The 19,085-nt window shown below is 44.4% G+C and overlaps 1 protein-coding gene across 1 annotated transcript in view; it reads left to right on the top strand.

The window, feature by feature from the left end:
- The window catches only part of NEO1 (neogenin 1), a 174,772-nt gene that overhangs the window by 99,235 nt on the left and 56,452 nt on the right, over positions 1-19,085 (top strand). Inside the window, exons 6-7 of the mRNA XM_059482445.1 lie at positions 10,467-10,621; positions 12,157-12,277. Of these exons, the coding sequence (XP_059338428.1) occupies positions 10,467-10,621; positions 12,157-12,277 (276 nt within the window). The remainder of the gene's footprint in view (positions 1-10,466; positions 10,622-12,156; positions 12,278-19,085) is intronic.

The raw sequence follows: 19,085 nt of genomic DNA, 5'->3' as shown, positions 1-19,085 counted from the left end.
CTGAGCTCTCTGCACAGAGCAGGGAGACAAAACAATTCCTGCTCTAGCTGGGGACCAAGGACAAAGGATCCAAATCTCGGGCCCAAGAGCACAAACAATGGTGGAATGAAGAGAGAAAAACAAGCAGGATGGGACTTTACTGACTGGAGCTGTAACTGGACAATGAACTCCAACATGCAAATGGAGCAGAACTTACAAAAGTGAGAGATGCCATGACCAGCTGTCCATTTTTGTGACCATTTTGGTTCATCTTGGGTGCAGCCCTGGCTGGGCTCTTGTGCTGCCCAAGGTGGCTCTGTTGAGGCCTCCTAATAAATCCCTGCTTATTCTTCAGCTCTGCCTGGTCCCTGCTCTAGGTCAGCCTTCCCAAGGCATCACAGAGGTTCTCCAACCCCAGCTTCCCTACTGCCCTGTTCTGATGGAGCTCAGCACCATGGTGGTGGCACTGAGGGTCCCTCCCTGCCCAAACACCAAAGCTCCCAACCCCACACCAGAGCTAATGGCCTTGTCTTGGAAAACATGGAGAGTCCAGGCTCAAACCCAGAATTTATCAGGGTATGAGGGCTGTGAAGTGATGGCTGTTCCGGGGTGGTGATATCCATCACCACCATCAGCATTTAGTTTTGTAGAGGGAGATCTGTGTGATAGAAGTTAGCTAAGAATAAAATAGTTTGAGCAAAGTTACTAAAAACACAAAGCAAAGGCACAGCCAAAGATGTTAAACAAATACTGAGCACGTGGTGTTTGTGTTCACAGTAAGCATCCAACACCAGTGAAAAGTTACCCTGGAAAGAGAAAAAACCCAGCTCCAAACCTCCCCAGAGAGCTCCTAAGGACAAGGGAAAGGAATTATTATTCTCCTGTTTATTTGCAAGTAAATTAATACAAAACTTTCAGTCATTTGCTAATAACATACAGATCTTGTGATAGTTTTTTCCAAGCCTGTCAGAGCTGGGACATCTGCCAGGGACAGCACAGGGTCAGCACATGATGGAGTGTGAGGAGAAAGGGGTGAGAAGATGGCCTGAAGCAGAAAAGTGAATTCCTGCTGTCTGTGTTCTCTGCAAATTTGGAGACTTTTGTCTTAAATTGTGTTTTATCTTTTCAAATAGAGGGAGCTGGAGAGAGGCTGTACCTGAACTTGCAGTGTTAGTAAAATCTATTTCAGAGCAAACCCCTGAAGTGAACAGTGAGGAATCATTGGGACCAGATGGTCTTCACTCCACATTTCTTGAGGAGCTGAAGTGTGAAATCCTGAGTTCCCAAGAGTGCTGTGTAACCTAGCACCTAAATCAGCAGACTGAAAAAAATCAGACTGAGGATATTTGGTCAGTGTGACATGAGGGTTTTAGAAGCCTTTCAGGGGAGATTTGGGAAAATGTGGGTGAGTTAATCTGATATCTGGACCTGTTAAAATGACAAAAAATTAAAATACAGTGTTGGTAGCTGATTGAATCCATCCACGTGTATTTTGTGTGGAAAAGCCACACTCTGATGTGGAGAACATTCTGCAGGATGTTGTTGCCCTTCCTTCCCCAGGGCCTTTCTGCCAGTGTCACTCACTAAGAGCCTCAAACACTGGTGCTGAGAGTCAGAGTGAATTCCCTCCTGCAGGAAAAAGGGAATTAATTATTTGTTTAACAGGAAATTAGAGGGAGAATGAGGTGTTGTTTTTATCTGTGGAGCTGAGTCTGCACTGCTGAGTGTGGAAAAGGGGTTTTGGGGTGTCCTGTGTTCATTGGGGTTGTGGAAACAAATGGTGCTGGTGAAGAACTTTGGGAACACCTTGTGATGTCAGGAACATCCAGGTGGTGAAATGACACTAGAGTTCAGTGGATTGCCCAGGGAAATGCAGCTCTGCCAGTTCCTGTAACCCAGCCATGGTCTCTGACCTGGGGCTTGGCATGGCCCTCAAATACTGAAACTGGAAGATGCAGGTCTTTGGAAAATGCAAGATCTTTAAAACCAAATGAAATAGTAGGAATTGTTAGGAAAGGAATAGAAACCTGAGCAGAAAAATCATTATGGGACTGTTTAAATCTGTGCTGGTCCTGGATGTCAGAAAGTGAAAAAGCCAGACAGAAAAATCCTGCTCACTACAGGATGCTGCAGAGCTCACAGCATGTCTGTGCAGCCAGGGAGCTTCCCAGGCAATCCCAGCTGTGGATCCATGTCCAGAGCTCTGCCTGCAATCCAAGTGTCTGTGCCAGGCTGGAGCCCACAGCTTTCACCAGGAGCCTTGCTGGGGATGGGGCTGCTGCACATGAGAGATTGTTCATGGCTGTGTACAGGGACTGTTGGCTTTTACTGCAGCTCGTGCTGGGAGGGAATCCCATTTCCATCCCTGCATGCAAGAGTGAGCAGTTAATTGTTTAGAGTATTATCCCAGGCCAGGCCAGGGATGGAGATGTTAGTCCTGTGTCATTCCTCCTGCACAGGAATCATACATAGATATAAATATATATATCCATATATACACTAATTTCCTTTCTGCAGCACTGAGCATTTCTTTGTTAAGCTCCTATTTGAGGTGTCCACTTCCATGGCTGCATAATCCTGCCTTTGCTCAAATAACTGATTCCAGCTTTTCAATTTTTCTTTTGGAGCTAATTTTCTGAGTCATTGATCATTTTCATTGCTCTCTTGTAAATCAGAGTTGATGTTTTCCTTCAGGGATGTGTTGGGTGGAGGGAGCTGCTGCCAGCCTACACATGGACAGTTCTTCCACCCCCCTGTGATACTGGCACTCATGTCCAGTTTGTGAGAAAATCCTTGTTTCTCAGGCCTTTTGATGTGAACTTTAGTGCTATTACTTCCTAGTCCATAAATCTACAATATATTATTTCTGCCTAAAAAAACTCCACGTATGTTGAATTACAGCTTGAGTTTTTTACCGTCTAATTGATCAGTATAATTATACTTTATATTTGTTCTGTACTGTTCATGCTTACCTGGTTTCTTGGTTGTTGTGCTAGCATTGAATATTGGATTTTAGTTTCTGCCTCTGGAATGTTTATTTAGGGGCTGGTCTCTGAAGCATGGATCATATTTAGCAGTTTCTGAATGAAAGCTTTTCACTGTAAATGTAAAATAGCTGTTTTCATTCAGCCCTGCCCTTCTGCCACTGCTGGAGCCAGCTCTCTCCATGGAGCTGGGGTTTGGCATTTCCAAGGGAACTGGAGAGTTCTGAACAACCCAAAGGAACAAACCATGGCCATCAAATGCTCATCTGGGGCAGTTCCAGCTGCTGAGCAGAGGTTACCAAGGTCACTGGAGCTGGCAAACCAGGCTCTCTCTCTCTGCTTTGGCTGTGCAAGAAGAGGGAAAGATTCCCACCAGTCAGGCTGCCACAGGCACCACCTCTTCCTAAGGACATTTGCTTTAATTTCCTAAAATATATATTTAAAAACATCATTTAGTACATTAGAGAATGTCACTGCCACCAAAACTGTGCATAAACTGCAACTCTGGCTTTGCTGCAAAAAAATTGCTGTAGTAGTTTACATTTTTATAACCTTTCTGTGTCTTGGTATGCTGATTTTTGTACATTAATTTGACACTTTTCTGTATTTCTCTAGAGGAACCCTTTTTGTCAGCTTGTGTTTGCTTTGCAAATTTTGTAGCTGCATATTAAGAGTGTTTTAAGGACATCACAGCCATGCTCAGGGATTGGGAAGAATTTGTCTTTCCTACAACATAGTTTTGGGGTTTAAATCTCTTTTTTTCTCCAAGTATTATCCATATACTTCTGCTGGTTTTTAAGGAAGAATGCTATGACTCCCCATTTTAATTTAAAGTGGAAATTCCTTTTTTGTTTTCAGGATATATTTGAAGAAAATCAACTAATTTGTATACAACTAACTCATGGAATTAAAAGATAATAATCAAAAAATTCTGCTTTCAAACATCAATTCAAACATTTTTCTGTGTTTTGGGGGAGAGACAGGAGGGGATGGATTAACTGGGTAATGGTCATGTTGCAGTTTGATCCTTCTTAGAAACTAAATTGCAGTTGTGAAAATTGCATTTAACTTTATAATGATTCTAATAGGATTTGGAGCATATCCTAATGGAATAGGTTGTTATCCCTGGAGGAGGAAATAAAATCCCTGTGGGCCATTTCAGGCTGATATGAAATGGGCTTTATGGTAAAATGTCCATGTTAAATACTGCTGGTAATCCAGATTTGTAACTGAAATAGAAGCTGGGGATTGTGCACCCCTGGGAAATGGGATATAAATGGAAGTGGTCAGGAGGGTTTGAGATACACTGGGAAAATGTCGCCACTGCTAAGTTTGTGTTTGTGCTCCCCTTCTTTGGGCTGGGGGAAACTTGTGGAATGAGCAGGTGGTTTGTGAGGGGTGCCTGGAGATGCTCTCCATGGCCAAAGTGTGGGAGGAAGGGGAGAGGAGGAGTGGTAGGAGCTGGGGTTGCACTGGCTGACCTTGGAAAACACTCCGGGTTTCCAGGGACTGAGGCACCTGGAGGTGCCTGAGGAAGCAGGAATGGTGCTTCAGTGTTGCCCTGGACATTTCCAGTTTGGAAATTCAGCCTTAGGCTGGTACTGGAGTTCCAGCACTGCCTCAGGAATAGTCATGGAAGTGTTCCTGTCCCTGGCAGTGCCCAGAGCTGGGTTGGATGGGGCTTGGAGCACCATGGACCAGTGGAAGTGTCCCTGCCCATCTCAGGGGTGGCACTGGGTGGCCTTTGAGGTCCCTTCCAACCCAAACCAGTCATGGATTCTGTACTTGGGAGTGTTTGGAGCCACTGGTTGGTCCAATTCTTATTTCCTTATTTTGTGTTTGTTGGCTGATGTACTTAGACCAATGTGGCATTCACATTCTCTGAAAAAATCCCTTCACCCAGGGTTTTTCTCCTGGGAAGCTGAGGAGCCTCAGAGAGAAGGAAAACAATTCTTATCTCATTGCTTCTCCCGTGCTGTGCTCATGGAATGTGTTTGGAGATTGTTCACCCACAGGTGATTTTTCCATTGGATTCTGCTGGGAGTTTTTTTCACTCTTTGGCCAATCAGGGCCAAGCTGTGTCAGGACTCTGGAAAGAGTCATGAGTTTTTGTTTCTATCTTTTTAGCATTCTGTAAGTATCCTTTCTGTATTCTTTAGTATAGTTTAGTATAGCATTCTTTAATATAATATAGTATCATAAAGTTATAAATGAGCCTTCTGAGAACATGGATCAGATGCATCATTCCTGCCTTCATTGGGGCAGTTCCCAGCAAATACAACAGACCAACAGCTGATTTATTAATGCTTTTTAGAAAGAGAATAGGTCTTTTTAAATGATCCTTACAGCCTGTGTGTCCAAAGGAGACCATTGCTGTGCTCCTCCTGTACAGCAGAGCTGCAGACCAGTGGAGTTCATTTCCATTTCCTTCTGATCACCTGTCCTTGTGGAATGGGATCCATGTCCAGCATCCATTCCTGTTTCCTCATCACCTTGGGTGCAATTCCTGCTGCATGTGTGGAGTTCCTCAGCTCTTCCCATCCTTTAGAGCTATTGGCTTAAAAAAGCATCTTATTTTTTAAATATTTCACCTTTATTGGGGTGTAGCTTAGAAGTTTGAATCAACTGCTGATTTAGGTTGGATTGGATTTTTTCTTAATCTTTTGATCATTGTTGTGATCAAAATATTTTCTTCAATCCCCAGAAAGGTGGCAGGGCTCCCTGGGGGTGTGAAATTCTGTTCAAGCATTTTGCCTTTTCAGGAGTTGTTGTGTGCTGACACAAAGAGGGGGCTGAACTGCCAAGTTGTCTTTGAAGTTTAATTGTGTGTTTGGCAACAGAGCACAGCATCTTCCCTTACAAATCTGGTTTTCTGTGGTAATTGGCTCCTTTGCTCACTGGTTATCAATTGAACTTCTCTACCACAAACATCTGTACTTGCATTGTGTTCATGGTAAACACTGACATGGTTAAACCAGAAGAGTGTGTTTGAAAAGCATTTATTAATTCATTAACTGGGAAGTAATTGATAAAGTGAGCACTCCTCATTTTATTATCCCTTTGTGAACAGCTTGGCGTTTGCTCATGAGCCAGAAAAGCAAAGTCACTTTGAAAAAATGGGGTGTTTCAAACTCTTAATTTCCTAAATCAAAAGTAATTGAGAGTAGGTAGGAGAGTCTCTACTTCAACTTCCCCTTTTGTGTCAAGAAAATCCTGCCTCTTATGATTCAAAATTAATGCCTCTTTCTGGATGGTGTCCCAAACTGGAGCAATATCAGTTGCCAAAGATATTTGAGTTCTTTTCAAATGTCTTCATTACAACTTAAACGTTAGTGGAGAACACAGAGTCAGAACTTTGCTGTGGTACAGTTTGGGCATTCAGTTCTTCCCTGGGAGCTGGGGCTGCCCCTGCATCCCTGGCAGTGCCCAAGGCCAGGCTGGGCAGGGCTTGGAGCAGCCTGGGACAGTGGGAGGTGTCCCTGCCATGGCAGGGTGGGATGAAATGATCTTCAAGGAACTGTCAAGCCCAAACCAGGCTGGGATTCCATGTGAGATTTTCACATAAGTTTTTGTGCTTTTGGCAGTCACTGATACTGGCTTGTGTCTCTCTGTGTTCCTTTGACAAGATTAATATGTGGCTAAGGAATTCAAACTCACCTGTAATGAATGTTTTGGAAATGGAAGCGTTGTACATTCATGGAAAAACAACTTTTGCAATTCTTGTATTCCCTTTTTTCAACCCTGCAAGCAGTGCAGGAATCGATCGTGCATGTGAGTAGAGACAGAGATGGAAGGGAAATGAGAACATCAGAATTGATCAGCAGGGTGAACAAAATGAGGCATTAGTTTAAAAGGGCTCACCATGAGCAGGCAGTGATTGGCCCAGGCTGGCAGGGGATGATGCATGTGGGAAGGGCAGAGGCAGAGTGATGCACTGGCTGAGGGATTGGCTGCAGTGCTGCCGTGGTGTTTATGCCATTTGTCAGGGCACTGCTGAGACACAGCTGAAATTCTGTCAGGACCCAGAACATTCCTCTGGCTGTCCTGGGTGATCCCAGACTCTGTCAGGGGCTCAGAGACCTTGGCACAGAGTCAAACACACCTGTGCCTTGGATTTTAGCCCATGGAAACAATGACCAACTTTGTGTGAGAAGTTACAAGCCACAAGAGTTTGAGTAGAATGACAGTGAATTTGTCACAGGGTGAAAAAGTAGAATTTGGGGGTTTTAGAATGGGAGTTTGTGACTGTGTTCACAGGGGTCCCAGGATGAGGGAGGAGACAAGGATTTGCCTCCATGTTTCAGAAGGCTTGATTGATTATTTTATGATATATATTATATTAAAACTATACTAAAAGAATAGAAGAAAGGATTTCTTCAGAAGGCTGGCTAAGAATAGAAAAAGAAGGAATAAATAACAAAAGCTTGTGTCTCAGAGTCCGAGACAGCTGTGATTGGCCATTAATTAGAAACTACCACAAGACCAATCACAGATGCACCTGTTGCATTCCACAACAGCAGATAATCATTGTTTACATTTTGTTCCTGAGGCCTCTCAGATTCTCAGGAGGAAAAATCCTAAGGAAAGGATTTTCATAAAAGATGTCTGCGACAGGGGTTCAGGAAGCAAGATGGAGGAATCTGGGCATGTCCTGTCCTTCTCCTTCTTCTTCTTGTCCTCCATCTTCTGCTGTCATGGTGACACTTTTGGATTGCTTTAGGATAATGACAGACTGTCTAACATAGGTGATAGGTATTGGAAAATTACTGTAAATAAAGTACAGGTAGTTCTTAGTATAAAAAGTTAACACCACCCCAAGGGAGGGGCTGTGCCACAACCTGACCTGCTGGACAGATCTCAGCAGGTCAGAGAAAGAATGGAACAGATCAGAGAAAACAAACAACCTTGAGAAGCACAACAGACCAATCTCGACTTCTTCTTCTGTCACAGGGCTGGGAAAAAAGACTTTCTAATACCTTGGGGGTCATCTCAACCACAGAAACCTGAAAAAATTCCATGTAAATGATTGAAACTCCCCAGGCTCTGGAGAGGGATTCAGGCTGGAGCGCATCCAGGGGGTTGGGAGGAATTGTCACAGCAGAGCAGAGCAAACATGACTGGTTGAGGCACCCAAAATAAGGCTGGGTAGGGGAAGGGAGGGAGCAGTAGCACAGCTTGTAATAAATAACAGTGCTGAGGATAAATACCAGGGAGGAATAAAAATAATTTTCATAGAGAATAAATTACAGTAATTTGGTGGCAAATGAATTCAGAAGAGGGTTTTTAAATGTCAGTGTTGTGTGTGGTGGTAGCAGCCATCAGAGAGTAAGCACAGAAATATCTGAACCTTTTTAAGGTGGAATTTATGGTGTGTTTGGTAAATTTCTGGGAAGTTGGTATGAAAGGGGTGTCTGAGTGCACAGGCAGCTGGGCTTGGCCCCATCCAGCTTTTTGCTCCTGTGTGAGAGTTAGAGCAGTGAATGTACAGCTTTGTGTAGCTTTGCACCCTTACCTGAGAGGTAAACCACCTCTTTACTCTAAAGTATTTCCATTTATTAATGTTCTCTTTATTCCTTTATCATCCAAAACATGAGGGGGGTTGGGGCAGCTGCTCACCTCCAGCTGTTTTAATTTAAAAGTATTAAATCCACCTGCAAACCTTTGGGATCATTTCAGAGGAAGGAGTAAAACATAACCTAGGATTCCTTATCCCCAGCACCAAATAAACCCCATTGAGAGGCCAAATGTGTAAATTGTTTGTCTAAACCCTGTGGCCCTTCCATATTGACTTTCTTTGCTAAATATTAAAGGGCAAAAGGCTGCTTTGGGCTTTCCTGGAACTCCAACAATCCGAGCTGCCAACACAAGTAAGATAATTGCCCTGTACTGGGAGCACAATAAACACAAATAAACAGGTGGGTGTTCTCTAAAGAGGATACTCCAGGAGTGAGTGCTTGCAGGGCTTGGTGCTGCTGAGCCAGAGGAGGGCAAGGGCCCTGGATGCAGCTGGAGGCTCCTGTGAGAGAAATTGTGATGTGTCTGTGCACCAGTCACTTGGGGCTGGTGTCCTCAAAAAATCTGTATCTCAGAATTTGTGTGATTTTAAATGTGTTTGATGGAATTCATCTCACTCTGGGGACTTAAGGACATATAGAAGGCAGCCAAGACCCAGAGTAACACTTTTGGTGCATGTTGTAAGTGAAGAACTTCTGTTCTTGATAGAATTTATGTTCAGCTTCTGCTCTGCTGTGTTTTAAATACAGAGCTCCCCTCCTGTACATCCATGAGATGTCAGCACTGTGGTACAGCTGCCTGCTCATGGACATCCTGTTTCCTCGGCTTCCACAGCCAGAGAAGAAACTCCTGGGCTCAGTACAGCACTCCCAGATAACCTCAGCTCCTTCACTGGAACATGAGGCTGTGGTGCTCTGGGAAGGTTTCATCTCAGTTTGATGTCCTTTCATTTTTAAAAGTATTTTTTGATATAATTGTATCTTTTGTTTTCCTATTGACTTGAACTCCCTGAGGTTTAACTTTGCAGTTTATACACCTCAGTTCCATTTCTTCTTTCGTGTGGTCTCAAGAGGTCATTCCCAACTGGCTGGATCCTGTTGGAGCCCTGGATGCTGAGAATTTTAAATTTTCTGTGCTTTAAGGCACAGACCCTCAAGAGAGAACTGCATGTGACCTGAGGCTGTGGAGAAGACTTTAAAAATTGATTGATAGCACTGAGATTAGGGGTGTGTAGTTGGTTAGAAATGTGTAATATCACAGGGTGGAAAACTTGGAGTTTGGCATTTTAGAATATAGAAATAAATATGAAGCAAGATTGAAGTTTTAAGGCAGAGGCAAGTTATTCTTCTTTACATTCTTCTTCCTTCTTCTCCATGGTTTTAGGTGATATTTTGTAATTAGTACAAAATAATTTGATATTTTGTAATTTGTGGACAAAAAAGTCCACATTGCAGGCTTTGACTGATCAGTTATTGGGTTAAAAGAGAGAATAATCTACGTGTCACTTCTTAATTGGGTAGTTTAGTCTTAAAAGACCTTGTAACAAGAGATTGTTGGCCATTTTGTGCCTTGCTAATGAAATGCTGCTGAACTCATGGTTGTGAGTGTATTTCACTGATAAGAAGTAATAAACACCTGAGTCTGAACATGAATTGCCATCTTAAATACCTTCAACCCCAACCCTAGAACCCACAGGATCCCAGGATGGTTTGGGCTGGAAGGTACCTTAGAGATCCTGTCATTCCCAACCCTCTGCTGTGGGCAGTGACACCTTCCCTGGACCAGGCTGGCCCAAAAGTGGTTCTAGAAGAACTCCCAGCTCATGTGGGTGTCTGTCAAAGCCAGACTGCTTATTCCTGCTGCCTTTGCTGTTGCTCATGCCCAAGTGCCCAGCCCATCTCTTGGTGTCAAGCCGGCTGTGTGTGGGACTGTCAGGTCTCTTTCTCTCTCTAACATCATCTCCTTGTCTTTGTTCCCTCCACCCTGAAGTTCCCCCCACGTTCCTGAAGCGCCCCGCCAACATCTACGCCCACGAGTCCATGGACATCGTGTTTGAGTGCGAGGTGACCGGGAAGCCAACGCCGACCGTCAAGTGGGTCAAGAACGGGGACGTGGTGATCCCCAGCGACTACTTCAAAATCGTGGTGAGTGCTCTGCCCATCCTGCATGTGTTTGGCCTGGCAGTTCTGCACAGTCATGGAGATTGGGTTCTTCTCTAGAACCTGCCTTTGTCCTACTGATGTTGGGTATCACCAGCTGGGGTCTCTGTACAAATCACAAATGGAGTGGGACTGCTGGGAACGTGCCTTGAGCTATTTAATTTCCTGCATCACCCTCGTTACATGGTTATGACAATGGGAAGATGCCAGCAGCTCACATCCCAGGCATGTTTTTGGCCTGTCAGTTCTTCATAATGATGGAGATTGGGTTCTTCTGTAGCAGCTGCTTTTGTCTTGTTGATGTTGGGTATCACTGGCTTCGGTCTCTGTACAGATCACAGACAGGATGAGGCTGCTGGGAACGTGCTTTGAGCTGTTTATTTTCCAGCATCACTCTTATTACATGGTTATGACAATGGAAGATGCCATCAGCTCACATTCCAGACAGCAGAGCAAGAACTTAATGTTACAACTCACTTTAAAAGTTTTTTGGCCAATCACACAAAGCAAAAGCACATTGACAGTGGTTCTATCCAACCACTATAAACACATGTACCTTCTGTTAAAACAATGCTTGCTTATTTTGGATACAATATCTACTTGCAAGCCTTAAAACACAATGCACAGAGCTCCATTATTAAGCTTAGAACTCCCTAATATCTCACTAGATACATTTTTCTGTAGCTTAGGGAGTTATTCTAGCCAAATGTTAATACACAGACCATTGTTCTATTTCTCCTTACTTTTCTACTTCTTACATAATTTTTCTGCTGACCAATCTCATGGCTACTCCTTATCTCTACTCACAGTTCTGCTGTCTCTGAGGCTGCCTTTTGCAGCTTTCCCAAAACCCTCTGATTTTATGGATTCCCACAGTTTGGGACCTGGAAGAGAAATGGTTTCTTGAATCCCTTTAATGTACACTGCTTATGTTGTAAGAGTTGATGTCTTTATAGCTTGGAATTTCCAGGAGACTTGGGCACACAGGGTGGCAAAATGCACTGTCAAAGTATGAGCTCACCACGACCACTGACTGTGTGCTGCAGTCTGTGCCCCATAAAAATTCCAATTTCTAGCAGGAGCTGAAATAGAAATGTAACTGAGCTGTGGATGGTGAGTTTGGCACAGGGGTGCTTCCACAGGGAGATTTTAGGTGCAGTGAAAGGCATTATATAGGCATTTGAGAAATGAATGGCTGTGTAATGGGGTGTGCCTGGCTTGTAGGGCTGTGAGCTTCACTCAGGGTCCAAAACACCACCAGAACAGCTGGGGAAACATCAGGATTTGCCAGTGCTGTGTGATGGTAGAAAATGATAGCCATTAATGAGAGCTTCTGCTGCTTTTTGAACCCACTAGAACATGAGGATTCAGGGCAGGGGAGGTGAGATCTGGGAGCTCCAAACACACTTTCCCAGTTGCTGTCAGAAGTTTGTCCTGCCACAGTAACATGCCCTGCTGACACCATTGTTTTGGCAATTGCAGCCCATTTCTAAGTGTTGTTTTCTCCCTTTGCTCCTCAGAAAGAACATAACCTGCAAGTTTTGGGGCTGGTGAAGTCTGATGAAGGATTCTATCAGTGCATTGCAGAAAACGATGTTGGAAATGCTCAGGCTGGAGCCCAGCTGATAATACTTGACCTTGGTAAGATAAACTGTGACAGCAGAGAGCCAAAAGTGGGGAGGGACCATTCTAAGGGATCTTTCCACGTGGTGGGTTCTGTCAATAGCTCAGCCAATAGAGCAGGGTGATTTATTTAAAAATCATGTCAGTGATCCAGTGTTGTTTCCTGTACACTTAGTGAGGAGAACTGAAGGAATTCTACAGGATGCATCCTGTAGTTTAAATAATATTTGGTGCAATAATAAAACATGGTCAGAAATGTTGCATGCTGAGCTTTACAAGCAATAGCAGAGTAGCCAAAATGAAAGCAGTCACTAAAATCACAAACCTGGAAAAGAAGCGCTTATGGAGCACATCCCAAATCACCCCAGATATTTTATATCAAAGTGGTTCCAGTGTCAGAAGCTTTTTTATGCTATTAGTGTAAAAAATAGTGAGCTTTGGCATTCCTGCAACCTGCAGCTGCACATCTGGTGGTTTACAGCTGCAGTTTAAGGTAAATATTTGTCCCTGTGCTCCAATCAGTGGAACTCCTACCAGTGCTCTCTGAATTGCATGGCTGGGGTGGCAAAGCAGAACAATTGGTGTTTAATGATTAAAGACCCCAAAAGAGAGGTACTGCAAATATCATCACTAAGGCATCAGGTTGTTTCACTCTTTCAGGTCACAGAGTTCTGAAAAATAATTTCTAAGAGCCCAAGGAAGAAAACCCCAGAGGATGAGGGGTGACAAGTCAGACAGGAAAATATTAAAGCTGTACTGAGGGGGGCTTTGTGTTGTCTTTTTGCAGGGGGTTGTTTTAAATGCTAATTTCTTTCTTATTTGGATGGAGAGAATTTAGGAGAAACAGTCTTAGCCATGGCTGGAGGTTTGATGGAACTTCCCACCTTGAACAGTTGTGACTCTGCTGTCCCTGGCTTTGGTGCCCAGTGTGCAGAGAGTAAACTTGGACTGAGCCATGAAGAGAGATTTCCTGTTTATTTTCCAGTTGTTTTGTAGGATAGCTGTGCATTTGCCGCTCCCTCTGAATTCCTCTTTGGATCTGGGTGTGTTTCAGTGCTGGCCGAAGAGCCCCAGGTACTCCCCACAAGGATTTGGGGAATGCAGGGTGCCCTCTCCTGGGGTCAGGGGCTTTAATGCCACAGAGCAGTGTCAGGAGTCTGCATCCAGCACTGCCTTGCTGTCATCAGATTGCCAGAAAAATGATGAAAAGGAATTTAATTTCTGCTCTGTGCATTAATCACCTGAGTGGTTTGCAGCCCCTTCCAGCAGAAGCATTATTCCATATTCTCCACATTTCAAACACTGAATAATGAATGGCCTTGGCTTTGGGAGCCCTGGCCAAGCCTGTGCTTGCACCCAGCTCCCAGCAGTGGTTTCTAAATGACTCTCGCTGTTGTTATTGGAGTTCCTGTGGTCTCACTGCTCTTCCTTTCCCTCCCCTGCTGTTTGTCCAGTGGTTTCTCCTTCCTGCTCTGCTCCACACCTCATCCTGCTGTCCTCAAGGACTTTGCTCATGATGTCCTTTCTCTTTTGCATGCTGCCAGAGGATTTGGGCTGCAGTGGTGGAGTCTCACTGGGGGTGTAGAGACACACCCAAGGCTGTGTCCCTGGAACTCTGGGGCCATTGAGATGCTGTTCTCCAGCAGGGAACACCCCATGGAACATCTGAGTGCAACTGTGCTGTGCAGGGGGCTGTGATGGGCAGTGCCATGAGGAATGAGTGTGATATGTGAAATCTGACAATTCACAGGTGGAGGAAATACAGATATTGGGTTTAAAATACCTTCTGTCAATCCATGAGCAGTGGAGAAGGAAACTGTTCTGGGAAAGAGGGGGAAGGTATCACATGCAGTAGTGGCAGCTGGCTTGGTATGAAAATTCACACTCCTAATTTGAGCAAAAGCTATTCTGAACGTTTCAATCATTAATTCAGAAAACTTTTTCTTTTAATTATTTCATAGCTGCTGCTGAGAAATGCCAACTTTACCAATTTGAAAAGTAACTTCAGTGAACAAAATGTTGATTAAGTGTTCATCAAAGTTCTTCCCAGTTAACAGTGCTTCCCTTCCCGTGCTGTTCTGTTTTCTCCTTCCTGCTGGAACTGGCAAACATCTGGCTATTTACAAACCATTTCTCATTAGCCCTTTTGCTTATCAAATTGATATTGAATGAACTAAATGCAAATGAGCAAGTGGAAGCCCTGGGGAGTTTCTCAGGGAGGCCACGTGAGTTCTCTCATCCAAGTGCAGTCCCACATCGGTGCTTTGTGCTCCTGCAAGGCAGTGGGAGTTTGAAATGCAGGGAGGGGAAAACATTCAGCTGCTACAAAGGGAGATGTCTGTGTGCCTGTGTTTGGACAGATTTCTGACTTGGAGAGAGCAGGAATTTGGTGATTCACCTTCTGCACAGCCTGGGCACAGCCCCACAGAAACCTGTATAAAGTCTGTGACTCTCATCTCCTGCTATGAGCTTGATATAATCATCCATATAACATAACATTTAGGCTGGGCTTTTTTGTGTTTGGGGTGAGTTCTGGGTAGCTTTTAGTACACAGGAAAGTGGAAAATGTTAAAGCACAGAATTGAAAGGCTTCTTGAGTGGCTTTTCCTCTAAACTTCGGTAATTCTGTTAATACATTTAGAAAAGTTTGCACCTGGAAAGGGATTGGCCATACAGAATCCACAACCCTTGCTTTTTCAGGAGTGTATGAAAAAACCATGGTGTTTAGAGCAAGTGTTTGTAATTGAGGACAAGTGTTTGTAATTGAGAAGGTTGGAAGGATAGAAAAGAGAGGAAGATTTGGGTCAATGGTCTGAGTTAAATCCTCTTATCCCTGTACTGAACATCAGGTATAGAATTCTGCAAGGGACTTGAAAAGCCTCTCATATGCTTTCCAGCCACTTTGGAATTTGAAGCTGTGTCCCTGTTTAAGATACTGGCCCTGGACACTCATTGCCTTTCAGAATTTCCCTGGAGTGCCTCTGCTGCCTGCTCTGCCTTTCAGGAAGAATTTGGGAACTCCCTAAAAGAAGGAAATTCCTCAATGACCTCATTGCTTTGCACTTGAACTTCTCAGTCTCAATGCTTCTCTCTTTGCCTCTTCGATGAAGAGATGAGTGCCTTGGTGTCCTGCAGATGAGGGATTTGGTATCCTGCAGATGGGTGCCTTGGTGTCCTGCAGATGGGTGCCTTGGTGTCCTGCAGATGGGTGACTTGGTGTCCTGCACATGGGTGGTTTGGTGTCCTGCAGATGAGGGGCTTGGTGTCCTGCAGATGAATGGTTTGATGTCCTGCAGATGCCCCCATGGAGGACTTCTGCCTATCCCAGAATCTCCATTGTGCCTTGGGAATGCCTTTCTCAGCAATCTCAAATCTCTCCTCCCCCATTTTCACACAAACCCAGCTAGCTTTACTTCCAATCCTCAGTGCTCAGCCCCTGGATGTCCCAGTTATGGAGCAGATACTCTGAATTACAGCAGAGCCATTCCTTGTCATCACTTTTACAGCATTTTTGTGTGTGTGGGGTGAGACCCTCAGGGTAACAGAGGCATTTGGGGTTTCTTGGTGCTGTAACCCAGCCTTGTCCAGGGAATCTGGCCCTGCTCATGCTGCCATGTGGGGACTGGGAAAAGAACAGGTGGCAACAAGTAGGAGGAGGGAGGCAGATGGTTCCCTGTCACCCTGTGTGAAAGGCATTGACGAGTACTCAGGCACCAGGGAAAAACAGGAGTGATGCCTGAACGCTGTGGAAAGCAGGGTTTGGACTGTAAACAAATATGCTGTGCTATGGGAGAACAATTTCAAACCATCCTTTCACATGCACTGTGTCACCTTCACAACTGAAGGGGGAATGTTTTGTGGGGCTCTTGTACTTCTATACTACAAAATTGGGGTTTTTTACTATGTTGTGACTTGTACAGGAGTGACATCTCAGAGCGAATGAGTTGAATACCCTGCTGTAGGAACCATGTCAGGATTGTTTGTAATGGAACTTTAAAATCTTTAAAATCAGTTTTTTCGTGAAAAAAGGTCTCTGTCCAAGCAAGGGTATCCTGCATGTGATGAATTATTGCCAGCATGGGAAGCAAGGAGGAGGAATTAGAAATCTGTGAGTGGTTGTAGGGCTGTGAGGCTTTGGGATCACAGAGACATCTGGGGATGACTCCATGGGATGGGTGCAGGTTCCTCAGGGAGGAGGGGCAGGGAATTGGGTCACCCTCAAAGGCTGATTGCAGCATTTCCTCCCTTTGGAGAGTCAGTGGATGGAAGGAGGGCAGTGTGTGTCTGCCTGACATCACAAAGGATGTTTGAGTTAAGTCTGATAGCACTGCATGATCCCAGTGCCTCTGCTGAGTCCAATTCCATGGATCCTAACTTGGAGGGAGTTTTAAAGACATCATTTATTGCCTTCAATCAGTGCTTTATTAAGCAATTGAGTTCTGTCCAGGCCTGGTGCTGCATAAACAATTCCATTTAGTGCTGGCACCTCTCTGCCAGGGTTTCGCCATGAGCTGTGTGCAGGCTTGGAGCACTGAAAGCAGCTGGGTGAGCTGGGGGCTTCTCTGAGCCCTACAAAGGTGGAGAACATCAGGAATCTGATCCAGGTTTCCCAAAGCCAGCACATTTCAGTTAAGATTGTGCTGAAAATCTGTCATTTCTGCCCTGCAGGTGGTACTGGACTGGTTGAAGTCACTTCAGGCTGACTTGGAGATTCCCATTCCTCACACAGAGGCCATTTCAGCTCCCCTGACCTGACTGAAAAGATTCCCAGCTATAGCTGGATTTTAAAGGCAATGTTAAAAGCCTTATTTCAGTCAGGATAGATGAAATACTCTGTGTTTTCCATAACTATAAGCTTCATTATGCTGTTTTAGGAGGTAAATAGAAGTTCTTGTTGACAAGTTTTGGCTCCTACTGAAAGAAATGCAAGAGTTGGCACTAACAGGCCAACTGTGCTCTGCTTTGAAAAACTCAGTTCCACATTTGGGTATTTGCCATGTGTAAAAAATCCCATAAATAGGCCTTGCCTGGTTCAGCCCTGAGGCAGACTCCTCTCCTGTCACCTCAGGACCTATTTTGGATGTTTTTATAGATCTGATGTACCTTCTCAGGCTCTCTCTCTCACAGAGGTGATGCTTTAGAGTATTTTTTAGTTACATATTGTGAATGAAATCATTCTCAGTCCATGGAATTCTGTGCAGTTCTTGGAGACTACAGAAGTACTTGAAAAATCTGCAGGGTGTTGTGAATGAAATGGCAGAGCAAGATAAAAATATATTGTTCTTATTCAAAGAGCATTAAAGAAGGACTCTGAGTGTTCCTCTGCAGGGTCTCCTGTTTCCTCTCTCACACAGAAACACTCTCATGTTTTTTCTGCCTTGTCCAATTTTGCATGTCTTCATGGGAAGAGGTCCCTGTGGTTTCCAGGAGTGGCTTTCAGGAGTCTCAGCATCCACCAGGAAGAAATAGATAAAAATTGAGCAGGGAGGCTGCAAAGCCTTGCAGACCAAAATTCACATTTTCTGCCCAGAGGAAAAAGTACTGAAAGGAATGAAATGTGGATTTTGGGAGTGAGGGAGGTGGTGAGGGTGGAACTGGATGTTCAGGCAGCACACAGAGCCCATGGTTCTGGGAGAGCAGCTCTGTGCACTGGGGACATGAGGAGGAACCTCTGCTCTGGTGGAATGGGAAGATCTGAAAGTCACAGAATGGAAAATGCAGTGGGATGAGCATCATCAGAGCCAGGAGTAGCAGGGGAGCTTCCTCTCTGCTTCTGTTTATTGATATCCACGTATCCCTGAGGCTTTCCACTCACAGGATTAAAGTTTGTCCCCAGAAAGCTTTAAAAGCAGCAAATGGCAAATCCCAAGCTGCACTTGGGGAACATTTAAGAACTCCTGGCAGTGCTGGGGCTCCACAGAGCTGGGAGCATTCCCGAAGTCCCTCCTTCATGCTGGCCCTGCAGCATGCACCCAGCATCAGATGGGTGCTGCAGGAACAGCTTGGGAGCCTCATTTGGAGAGCTGTGCTTCAGGAACATAAACAGCATCTGAAATCACAAACTGACTTCAAACACTCACAGCCAAAGCCAAACTCAGAGAATGTTTTGTACTGGTTGTGTACACTCCAGTGCTAATTTTCTGTAAACACAGCAGTGTGTGCTCCTCTTTAGTGCTGAAAGAGTGGGGGTTTGGGGTTTAATTTTGATTTTAATTTACATTACTTAGCTATTATTCCTCAGGGAAAGGCAGCATTTGTGTTTCTCATGGCTGCATGTCTGTTCAAAATGGCCTGGGAGCTGTTTGAATGCAGTCAGTTCCATTTCTCGACTCAATTCCTGTTTAATAAATGATCTTTATTTATTCCTTTTTTATAGGCCCTGCTAATATATAGTCTTATTGAGAAGCAGAACTGATTAAACCACCCTAGATCCCAAACTTCTTGAACGTTTAACTTGATGAAACAGGAGCTAAGGAGCTCTCAGTAGCCTATTCATGTTTAAAGCTGGCACAGGCTTGGAATAAATTGCTCTAATTTAGATTAAATTAGGAATAGATTAATGTTTGCCAGCGTGCTGTGAATTGCAGGGAGGCAGAACAGCATTTATATTGTGCTTATTAGTTTTCATTTCTTGTTTTATGGCTGTATTTACAGTTGGCTTGGCAGAGAAGTGGGAATTCACCTCCTGATGGAATTCATACAGGGTTGGGTGCCCTGGCTTCAGTCTGAGCCCACAGATAAAGGCTTGTGGGGATGCTGCTGGTGCTTGCAAACACTGGCACCTTGAATTTTGCTTTTCACCAGGGCATTTGATGGATAGAAGGAA

This window comes from Ammospiza nelsoni, chromosome 14, assembly GCF_027579445.1.
Source record: "Ammospiza nelsoni isolate bAmmNel1 chromosome 14, bAmmNel1.pri, whole genome shotgun sequence".
In the NCBI taxonomy this organism is placed as follows: domain Eukaryota; kingdom Metazoa; phylum Chordata; class Aves; order Passeriformes; family Passerellidae; genus Ammospiza; species Ammospiza nelsoni.
Note: the sequence above shows the minus strand (reverse complement) of the source record. Positions and strands in the feature narration are given on the sequence as shown.